Source organism: Juglans microcarpa x Juglans regia, chromosome 8D (genome assembly GCF_004785595.1).
Source record: "Juglans microcarpa x Juglans regia isolate MS1-56 chromosome 8D, Jm3101_v1.0, whole genome shotgun sequence".
In the NCBI taxonomy this organism is placed as follows: Eukaryota; Viridiplantae; Streptophyta; class Magnoliopsida; order Fagales; family Juglandaceae; genus Juglans; species Juglans microcarpa x Juglans regia.
The window spans coordinates 33,357,981-33,369,580 of NC_054608.1; the positions used below are offsets into that span (position 1 = coordinate 33,357,981).

Below are 11,600 nucleotides of genomic sequence, written 5' to 3' on the forward strand. Positions count from 1 at the left end.
CTGTTAATAATAAATATTAATTTATAAAAATTAAATTCAATATTAAAAAAATTATAATACTAAACTTATATGGTGCTATATGTGTAAATCGCAAATCAAAAAAATAGGACTATATTGAATCGAAATCGAAAAAATTAAAAATTTCAATTTCGAAGATTATTCTTAAATTTTTTTTTAAAAAATACACAAAATTTATACACTTTAAAATTATATATATATTCATCTTAAGGCTGCATCTAAAGTTATTTTTATTAAAATAAATTGTATTTTACCCTAAACAACTGCTGTTCTTGTTAATTTGGAAAAAAAAAAAAAAAAAAAGAGTATTTACTCTAAGCAATATGAAGGTATTCGTTATCCCAAGTCCCAACTCGAACAAAACTCTCTCTTGCTCCCGCTAACAATGTCTCTTCTTCCCTCCAAGCTCTTCCCTCTCCATGTCCAACATCTGATTCCCATCCCTAGAATCCCTCATCACCTCCATATGCTTCCTTACCCTCGTCCCCTAGCATTGCGAGTTCTCTGCTCCAGGAGGTCCGGCAAGCAGCGGTACCCGTCGGAGAAGAAGAAGCTCAAGTATAAGCTCAAGGAGAACCAAATCCAGGTCGAGGAGGACAAGTACGATGGAATCTGGAGGCTCTCCAACCTCGGCGTTCCGGTTCACAGGGATCCCGGGAAGGACTTTCTTGGCGTCTCGGATGGTTTGCTTGCAGCGATTGCCAAAGTGCTCAAGTTTCCGGTAATTTGGGCAATTGAATTTTGTCGTTCTTTAGAGGTAGAGGAAAATAGAAGAGATGAAAAGAAAATAGACATGGAAAGTATGAGTATTTTGGGGATTTTGGTAAGTTGGATTACGGGAAAATGAAAGACTGACCTCGATTATGACAACTATTTTATGGCCAATCAATGGAGAACATAACTACTATAGATTTTCCGTTTGGGTTTCTTGAAGTCAGATGACAAGTCTAGTGAATCCTACACTCCTTGTAGGCTCAGAGAACAAATTTCGACTTCGTTGTTTGTCGTAAATTTTCTAGGCAGCCAAACTAGATTTATTTATAATTCTCGATATTTCTTTCAAATGTAATTATGTTTAGTGCCTTATCTCATATATAAAGTATTAGTTTTTTGGTTTCAGTTGGGACGAAATTCTTTTTTCTTTCGGAGTTTTACTTTCAAATAGTGAAAATTTAGGAATCAAAGTTTTGGGTATCATTCAACTTCCCACATTTTCGCAGTGACTACAAAGTCCGACTTATGTCCTTGGTTATTTCGTTAATGGATTATAGAACTTCTCGTGGTGAGATATTTTATCAACATTTATTTTTCCCATCGTGCCAGGTGGCTTCGATGCTGCCAATGGATGCTTTCACCGTTGTTCGGAAATCTTTTGATGCCAGGAAGGTTTGCTACATAATTCTGTGTTTATGATTGTGTTCATTTTGAATCTATTAGCCTTTGAAAGAAGATAAATTTCAACTATTGCCTTTTTATTTGAAAAATGATTTAGCCAAAATTTTCATCTTTTGATTTATTGTGTTTAGTGATAATCAGAATGAAAAATAACCTCGGTAACAACTTGTTGCATGTACTTAACCCAACATATCATGATAGTTTTATGTGATGACACAAACTAATATTTTATCCATGTAGACTATCTCGATGGGGATGATTCATGCCTATCCATATGAAGTTTTTTTTCTCTTTCTCTCTTTTCATAATTTAAACACAGATGCCTTTAATGGAGGCCACCACATTCAGCACTTGGGAAGGGTTTCCATGCATCCTATTTATCTTTATAGATGTAGATAATATGAAATGCGGCATGCAGTAACTTTTCAGGAAGCTTCTATACAGCACAATATAGTTTTCGCTTCACGTTTCCCCTGGAACCTGAAAATTTTACTGAAGGATATCTATTTTCATTGCATGAATATGACATTAGACTTGTGATTAAACTATTGAAAACATAAAAGGAGTATTGTATAATAAAAATTTGTTACTTACAATACCAAAATGGTTTTGGTGTTAAAAACTATATTCCATTGAAGGTAGAGGAAAATGCCGTAGAAGTGAAGAATAGGCATTTTTAGATCACACCTCAATGACCTATCAATAATTCAGAATTTCAGATACAATCCTCGGAGAAAATATGGTTTGCTCATACTGTAGACTCTATTGCGATGAATTATGTTCTACCTACAGAGTAAAAGAAAATAAACTTATATGATGGACCTGATGCTTCACATAAATAATTGTATTTAAGAGGTCAGTTTTCTTAGCTTCTGCCACTTTATTTTAGTTTATTCTTGAAGTTGCTGCAGCTTATTTCAATTCATATGGAGCATGCTCTGAAAGCTTTTTAATGGGTCTTCAAATTTACATAACTAGTTCATGTCTTTATGATGCCTATTTGCAGTATTACTTTCTTCAGCCAAAGCTTGTTTTCTTCTGTTCTAGGTGATATGATATCTTTGTTTATTTATCTCCTGTTGTATCTCTGTTGCCTCTGTTTCTTGTTGTTATGGCTATAGACAGAGGCAGAAGGAATATAGAATTGTGTTATCCATTTCTCCAAGTAATTTTCTTCACTGATGCTTTCCAGCTGTCGAAGGAGCCAAGATTTGTATATACTGTGGATATAGATGTCAGAAAACTTCTGAGTTTAGAGCCTCGTACTTGGGATTTCATTTATCGACTGAAGCCTAAAGTTGGGCTAGTAGAACATATTCCTAATGAAAGAGTTTCTGGTGATTTGATTAGTATAATAGATGATGTCAAAAAGAACCACCAAGGTTCACCAACAAGAGAAAATGGATCCAACATTGGTTTTGGGTCAGAGAAATCATACAAGTGCCCAACAACCAGAAAGCCAAAAATTGCAGTTGTTGGCAGTGGACCCTCTGGCCTCTTTGCTTCACTTGTTCTTGCAGAACTTGGTGCTGACGTTACCTTAATAGAAAGAGGCCAAGCAGTGGAACAAAGAGGGCGTGACATTGGTGCTTTAATTGTCCGTCGTGTTCTGCAAATGGAAAGCAATTTTTGCTTTGGGGAGGTTATATCTTGATTCACTTAGTTCTTTTAAGGTTGTTTTAGTATCTTCAATTCTAGTTGGTGCTGTTGCTTTGTTCAAGTCTTCACCCTATTATTTTAAGAGGAATCACGTGTGTTTGCCTGTTTGGCCAAGTGATGTCGAGCATATTCATTGTCACACTGCATTCTATTGACTGAGTCCATGACTATTTACGTCATATCGTAGATAGATTGTTGACTTTTTGGAGACTAGAAGGATTTTAATAACTGACCTAAAAGAGTATACTTGTCTTTCTCTTTTCCTTCTTGTCCTCCTTTCTTTGTTGAATGAAATTTTGAAAATAGTGGTAAAATGGAAGAGATGGCTAGTTAAAAACTATCAATTTAAGGAAAAAAGAGCTATCTCTTTTATATGCTCTCTATGAGAAGTTGGTTCACTGTCATTTTCTTTCCAGTTTTTTATTCACTTCAAAGACAATAGTATTAATCAAATCACCGGACATATACAGAGGCATTAAAACCAACAATGTTGTTTGTGTTGGAAAATTTAATATAACATACCTATATGCTATATGCCTCTGTACATCGATCTGATAGCCAAACTGGGACACCCTGCATCTTGATAAATTTTTTGGTTTTGATTGCTCACGGTCTTGCTTTTGAATTATTCTCTAGTTGATGCTTTAGCTAACATGGTATATGAATTGATGGCATAAACCCCTAGGGGTTGACTCAAGTGGTAAAGGTCGTGGTCTTGGGGGTATGCTCCCTCCAGGTCTAAGGTTCAAATCCTCTTGGGTGCAAACAATTCCTAGGGGCCATCAGAGTGGGGGATTTTCCTCTTGAATTACCTGAGGTGTACTTGCAGGTAACTCATTGCCGAGGGCCTGTGCATCTCTGGGATTAGTTAGGACGTTGTCCTCGGACACCCGGTGCCAATAAAAAAGAAAAAGAAAAAGAAAAATTGACTGTGATTCTCCTCTAGCAACTTTCCTTCATGCTGTCTCTTTTCTGTCACTAAGAGATACTCCTCTTTATTTGAAATCAGTGAAATTATGCCCCTAACTAAGGCATGCTTCCTGGATAATTTGAGGCGCAGGCATCTGGAACCATTAGTCCATTTAAACCAATTATGCAGCCTGGTTCCTGCATGCTATGAACTTGTAAAGAAGCAAGTGCCAGAGTTTATGGCACATAGTGCACTTAGCATGACTTTTCATAGTATATACCTTATGCCAAGCTACCACTTATTGTGTGTTACTGTAATTGCATGGAGGGCAACATCTTGTGTTATAGCTTAATCCAATATGCATAAGAAACATTGCTTATTTTTAACTTCAAATACATTCACATGGATTTTGTTTTGTATTTCTTTCATCATTCTTCTTCTCTTTTCATGATCATTTTAACTTTTTTCTCATCATGAAGGTGATTTTTCATTATTTATGTACTTTTGAGCTTTGAGATTTATTAAGGACTTATGCATGGCAGGGTGGTGCAGGTACCTGGAGTGATGGTAAACTGGTAACTAGAATTGGAAGAAACAGTGGCAGTGTTCTGGCGGTAGGACTCCACTTCTATTTTTACTTTTATTTTTCTCAGTTGTTTTTTTTTATTTAAATTATTATTTTCATAAAATATAAATTCTTCTGTTGTAACTTTGTGTTGGAACTATAGCTATCATACTCCTGTTAAAAGGCAAGTTGTGAAGAAGTTTGCACACACACACACACACACACACACACACACACATATTTATATTGCCCCTGTTCCTTTTTATATCTGCTCCCTGTTTTGCATGGTAATCTTCTTTGCTTCAACTGAGAACATAGTTTGTCCAGTGGTGATACTCAGTAAAATTGAGGTATAACATTTAAGATTTTAGCGAAAATTAAATTTGAGATATGATTGGTTTACTTTATAATGTTGGTTGCTATTCATGAAAAAGGAGAATTGTCAATTTAATGAACTCTTTACCTTTCCCATGACACGACGAAACCCTTTCTATTCTTAAATGTAATTGTTGCACCAGCAGTTTAGCCTTGAGTCTCCTATGTCATTTTTCCAAAGCACATACTTTACGCTTTTAAGTAATTTGAACCCAAAGAAAACAAAACTCAAGCAAATGATTGGCAGGTGGGCCGGTAAGATGTTCAATAACAATAATAAGTAAAAAAGACTTGCATGTAGAAGTTGACAGATTATGTTTACCAGAGAGAGAGAGAGAGAGAGAGAGAGATGCAGCAATGGTACCATTGAAGTGGTTATTCATGTTAGCTAAACAAATGTGTTCATTGCCTTGTTTGCAATTTTGTTGGCCACATGTTCATTTCTTCTACAAGTCTACTGACATTTTTTCTTGTCTCAGGTTATGAAAACTTTGGTTCACTTTGGAGCTCCAAAAAATATCTTGGTAGATGGTAGGCCTCACTTGGGAACAGATAGATTGATTCCTTTGCTTCGTAACTTTCGGAAACATCTACAAGCATTGGGGGTGAGTAATATATATCTACCTTCTTCCTATTATAAACAAATGGATCGATACATACGCCATGGTCAATTGGCATACTAGTGCATATTCTGAGATTTTAATGTAAAAGTTTATGTGCTTAGGTCACTATCAAGTTTGGGACCAGGGTTGACGATCTGCTTGTAGAGGGTGAACGTGTTGTGGGGGTGACAGTTTCTGATTCAAGTGACAAATTGCAGTCCAATAGCCAGAAGTTGAGATATGATGGTGTCGTTTTGGCTGTTGGGCATTCTGCACGTGATATATACCAGATGCTTCTTTCTCACAATATGGTGTTGGTCCCAAAAGATTTTGCTGTAAGTTTGCTTCTATTTTATTTTTATTAATTGATCAGCTCTAATTTCAATATGTATGTGTGGACTCGTGTATTTTCCAGTTGAGAGTGTGTGCAAATTTTTTTTTTCTTTTTTTTTTTTTGTTTCCAAATCCAGAGCTTCTATTGCTTGGGTAAAATTCTTTCTGGCACATCTGTTCAATATTACAAAATAATAATAAAAAATAAATAAAAGAGGAGATTCTGGGAACTGAAAAGAAATAAATGGAAAGGTGCAGATATTGACTTTTGACATCCATTTGCATATAAACTTTATGGATTGGCTTTGATTCTTGAGTTCGTGAGTTTTCTCTATTTTCAGCATCTAACATGGCTGAACAGGTTGGTTTGCGGATTGAGCACCCTCAAGAACTAATAAACAGAATACAGGTTCGTTATATTTCCAATTCCTTTCAACAAAATTGATCAACTAATGGTTCAACAAATTTAGCTCTACATTTTTTTTTATAAATGTGATATCATTCAGTTATTCAGTTTTATTGTCCTCATTCTTGACATGCTACAATTATGGACGTATGTCCTTAAATTTGTTAGTTACAGCAGCCAATCAATATTATTTGATCATAATATTTCTGGTTTTATTGTCATACAACTGATCAGAGAAGAGCATAACTCCTTAAATTAATTTATGATTATTTCTACTCTAACAAACCTTGAGCTTCTAACCTATGTGTTGAAGAAATGTGGAGTCTTCCAAAATAATGATTTGCCGCTCATGGGTAATGTTAAAAGTTAAAACCTTATAATATGACTTCACTTTACACTTGTGATTCTTGGATGGGATCTGGCAAATACTGCCCACACCTCCTTGTCTAACTCTAAAATTACACAAAAGAAATATCTCAATGAGTACTTCCATTTCGAATTTGCACATTCTCTGCCATGCAATGCATCCTTCAGCGAGCAATACCATACAATTCCGGGTAGGATATCTTTAGAGGTTGATCCCCAAACCACATGCCTTAAACTAACCCCCAAACCACCTGATTTCATTGGAATACAAATTGTTGACCAGCTTACCAAATGAAATTTAGCAACATGATGTAGTATATGTGAATCTAGTGGTATGATGCTGGGATATGTTTTTATTAGTGGGCAAAGTTCTTGCAGTTTTCCATCTCTTCATAAAATAGATAGTAGACTAGTTCATTTAGTCCAGTCTATGATTTGATATTTTGTCGTGTAATTCAATTGTTTTCACTTTTCATTACGTGTTGTTTATTTCACCAAGATGTAAACACTCATTTGTACAAATGCATAGTATTCTGCATTGGCCACTGAGGTTTGTAAAGGACGTGGAAAAGTGCCGGTGGCAGATTACAAGGTCGTCAAGTATGTTTATGGAGAGGATGGTGACCCACGTTCCAATTCAGGGGCAATAAGTTGCAGCTGCTACTCCTTCTGCATGTGTCCTGGTGGACAGGTATCTTTGAAACCCACCCCCCCCAAAAAAAAATCCTGTTAGGTATAACTTTGTGTGTGAAGGGGCAGGGTGTAATCATTGCTAATGGTAAATATTGACAGATTCAATAAATTCATTTATTTATTTTCAGGTAGTTCTTACTAGTACAAATCCATCTGAACTATGCATCAATGGCATGTCTTTCTCTCGACGTGCTTCAAAGTGGGCAAATGCTGCACTTGTTGTTTCCGTCTCATCAAAGGATTTTGATGCACTAAGTTTCAACGGACCTCTTGCAGGGGTGGAATTTCAGGTATCTTTCAGGCCTTACTCATGACCTTCTGAGTGTTTTACTTTCCTGATTACATCACCGCACATGATCTAAATCATGATTGAATGTTCTTATATGGTTTCAGAGGGAATTTGAGCGAAGAGCAGCTATAATGGGTGGGGGAAATTTTGTGGTGCCTGTGCAGACAGTTACTGATTTTTTGGAAAACAAGCTATCAGGTAAGTTTATAATATCATTTGCTCAAGTTTTTTTCACACATTTGCTGTTAAAGTCTTCAGCTAGCATTATTTTTACTGGTTTTGTCAGTGACATCTGTGCCACCATCAAGTTATCGATTAGGAGTGAAGGCAGCGAATCTCCACGAGCTATTTCCAATTCATATTAAGGAGGCTTTGCAGTATTCCATCTCAGCATTCAACAGAGAGGTTTAGCATTTTTTGTTATCGTCATTTTTATTCTTCAGCTGTCCTTTATGATGAATTTGTGGAACTACAACTTGTTTACACCCCAAAGTTTGGAACTTTCAGTTGCCAGGATTCATATCCAGTGAGGCCCTTCTCCATGGAGTGGAGGTAATTCCATTGAATTGTGTATCCTGTTTATGTGCCAAAGGGACTCTTTAAAACATGTTTTCTTCCTTGAGATTATCAAAATCATTTTCATTTAATTTTTGGATCCAGACTAGAACCAGCTCTCCCATCCAGATTCCACGCGACATTGACACATACGAGAGCACATCATTGAAAGGACTATATCCAGTTGGTGAAGGAGCAGGTTATGCTGGAGGGATTGTAAGTGCGGCAGTTGATGGCTTGTATGCAGGTTTTGCTGTGGCAAGAAATTTTGGTTTGTATGATGAGAGCATAGAGAACATTTTGGGAAAGGCTCAGAGCGCAGGACTTGTGAAGTACTAGGAGCTATTTGGTTGTTTCACCATTAAACAATGCAAGCCACCTGAACAAGCTCAATTATCTACATGGTTTCCACATAGCCAAATATAGGTAAAGGATCAGGTTTTACTTGAGAACTACTACAGACACAAAGAGATTACATAAATTAAACCCACAAACTGAAGTAGTTTCATGGAATCCGTTAGATTTATTTTATAATAAAAGTAACTTTACAATCTGATGTACTACATCAAGTTACATCAGTTTGTAGATTTACTTTTGTGTAATCCCTTTGTGGCTAAAGATTTTTCCTTTCCTATTACTAACTCTATCACCTCTCATCGCTATCTTTATCCAGCTCTAGTGATTGGATGATCCTGAACTCTGCAGTTTGCATCCTACGGTCATACCTGGAAGCAAAGTCGAGGAATAATGTCTGTTGGTGTCGATTAGGCATATTCCTACATCGTTTGCTTGACTATTATAAAGCAGTCTACTGTCTTTGTGATCTTTTGGTTTTGGTAGGGCAGTTTACTGTATAATTTGCTTCCAGTCTGCTGCTGAAGTGGATCCTAGAGTCGGCCGCCAATCACTTTGTTGTTGCAACCATAGTCTAACCTTGGGGAAGTCCCATAGCAGGGGCAACATCTCAAGCGACCAGAACTTGTAAAGAAATTTTGGAAAATTAGCCCTTTTTATTTACAGTTGATCAGAACATTAATTACTTAAATTGAGCAAGTGACATTTAATCATGGACATATATTTGTCATATAGAAACCTTGAGTACTCATTATGTCAAGGTAAAGTTCTGCCCATCACTGTTGTAGCTTCCTTTTCTGTCTTTGATTTATCTATTTCTCCCATTTAAACGAACCATATAACTATAGAGCAGCATTCATATATATTTCATTAAAATTTCTATCCATCATCTCCACACACCACCTTCTTCTTTTTTTTTTTTTTAGTCTTACCAAATGTGTGGTATATTGATGATGAGTAGAAGAATTCAATAAGTCTAAGAAAAATAAAATCAAAAACAAATTTAAAAAAAAATAATAATAAAAAATGTGATGTGGTGTGTAAGAATGATGAGTAGTAAACTTATATTTCATATATATATATATATATATATATATAGTATAGAAGCTTGTTCTTATTCTCAAGGTTTGTTTTCGGCATAATTTTAGATGCAAATATGGTGGCGGATTTCTTGGCCAAAGAGGGGACTCAACATAGAATTTCAGATTTTTTAGAATTTCGGGGTTTAGTATGTATGGACAAATTGAGTATTTCTTATATTCGTCATTGATGTAATTTTCTTTTGAGATTTGCAATTGTAAATATGGTTGTTTCTCCACCCCTGTGAGAGATCTTAATAATAAGAGGCCTTGAGCTCGTTTTTAGTTAAAAAAAAAAAAAATGAAGTTTCTCATCAACCAAACAGAAACGATATCCCATATGGCAGAAAGTTAAATAAATGCAACATGCAATACTATTTTCATATATATGAATAAAAGATTAATAAACCTCAGAACCGTAGTCTTCTCCCATACTAATATCATGTTGATAATCATGTTGAAGGGCATCCAATGTCATCTAGTACAATAATTTTTTAGAGCAAACAAAACCACAATCGGTGAGAAAGATATACCATTCTATTACAAGGACACCAACATCATTCTGAACCATTCCTGATGGCCTGTGCCTGCAAACAACATTTCTGGTCCCAATAAACTGTTCCAAACAATAAAGAATACCCACATGAAATTTGGGAACTGTGGGGCAACCTTGTCATGTGTTGAGCGCGAAGATTTGGGTGACTTGTTGGGACCCATTAACAGATCTTTTTTTTATTTTTTTGGAGAAAAATCTTGAAAAAGGCAATCAACAAGACATGTTGGAGACGAAATGCATGGGGACATGCAGATGGCATATGGCGTTTGCATGGGCTGCTAGCTCTGATCACTCACCATAATTGTGCATGCAGCATCTTTTTGGCACATGATCCATATCATCATGAGTGCCCATAATTTGGTCTTTGGAGTCGTTTAAACTTTAATGCATGCGGACGATTGGCTCTGATGTGTATCCAAATCTATGATTTGCAATATCTTTTTCATATGTTCAAATATAATTTCAGTCGATCTGTCGTACCATTAGCTGTTTTTATTTTTTAAAGCTATATATAGTTTGAACCCTATTAATGCATTTCATCATTTCTAATTCCAACAAGTCATTAATCCCCGCGTGATGTATGAGAATGCAGGCTAAAGTTTCTTAATGAATAATGAATAAGAATGATGTCGAAGCATGCATGCATGCAGTCTTAAGCTAAATAATATTGCTCAGATTTCACATATAGAAAGCTAGCGTCTTCTCCTAATTACAAAAGATAGAGCTCTCTCCTTTCAAAATTACACAGCCTAAAAGATATCTATGACAAAGCTTTTAAGACACATGCACGCATAGAAAGTCATGAGTATAAATAAGCTGTGTGTAAGGAGATTTTTCCCACTTCACAAATCCCACTCGGCCTCGGCCCAATACTCGGCCACAGGGTCCCAAGACCACCCATGAAGTAAGGTGCCTACAAAGGAAAGAGATCAAATGGCTGACGGGATAGACTTGTTTGACATCGCTCGGCCACGCTCTGGACATGGAACAACTTGTACGAAATATAGCGAGAAATAAGGAGAACCCTCGATCTTCTGACATGGAAATATCGACGAATCACAAATGATAAAAGCAAAGCCATGGAACCATGCTGCATTAATGACACTACTACCCGAGTTACATGTCACATTAATAGTGCTGTTGCAAAGCCACGTTGCATTAAATGACTCTGTCAGAAGGAAAAATATGAAGGGCAAGAACTCCATTGGGGCAGACACTATCTGTCCCTCATACTTATGGTATAAATAGCAAGTCTCGGATACGAGAAAACTCTCTAATCTCTAGACTCTTTTACTTATTTACAAACTTCAAAGAGAATTTATTGACTTTAATATCAGAAACTTCCTGGTCCCAAGATCACTCTCTCCCAATTGCCTTATTTCCTATCTTTTGCAAGCTCCAATTCTGAAGATCCGAATTGCCGGAACCTGACCCAAAGGCAGGCA

The 11,600-nt window shown here is 36.2% G+C and overlaps 1 protein-coding gene across 1 annotated transcript; it reads left to right on the forward strand.

Moving 5' to 3' along the window:
- Positions 1-347: 347 nt before the first annotated feature.
- Positions 348-9,296, forward strand: LOC121242540 (uncharacterized protein Cbei_0202). Its single transcript, XM_041140409.1, has 14 exons — positions 348-739; positions 1,342-1,404; positions 2,606-3,055; positions 4,525-4,596; positions 5,402-5,527; positions 5,647-5,859; positions 6,219-6,266; positions 7,159-7,320; positions 7,451-7,612; positions 7,716-7,809; positions 7,898-8,016; positions 8,119-8,163; positions 8,272-8,592; positions 8,840-9,296. The coding sequence occupies exons 1-13, from the start codon at positions 404-406 to the stop codon at positions 8,503-8,505; spliced, it is 2,124 nt and encodes a 707-aa protein (XP_040996343.1). The 5' UTR covers positions 348-403; the 3' UTR covers positions 8,506-8,592; positions 8,840-9,296.
- Positions 9,297-11,600: the final 2,304 nt, after the last annotated feature.

Excerpts from the sequence above, each read along its gene's own strand:
- LOC121242540 (XM_041140409.1), top strand. The coding sequence starts at position 404 with ATGTCTCTTCTTCCCTCCAAGCTCTTCCCTCTCCATGTCCAACATCTG. Across the intron at positions 7,321-7,450 it reads GCATGTGTCCTGGTGGACAG|GTAGTTCTTACTAGTACAAA; the intron begins GTATCTTTGAAA and ends ATTTATTTTCAG. Across the intron at positions 8,017-8,118 it reads TCTCAGCATTCAACAGAGAG|TTGCCAGGATTCATATCCAG; the intron begins GTTTAGCATTTT and ends TGGAACTTTCAG.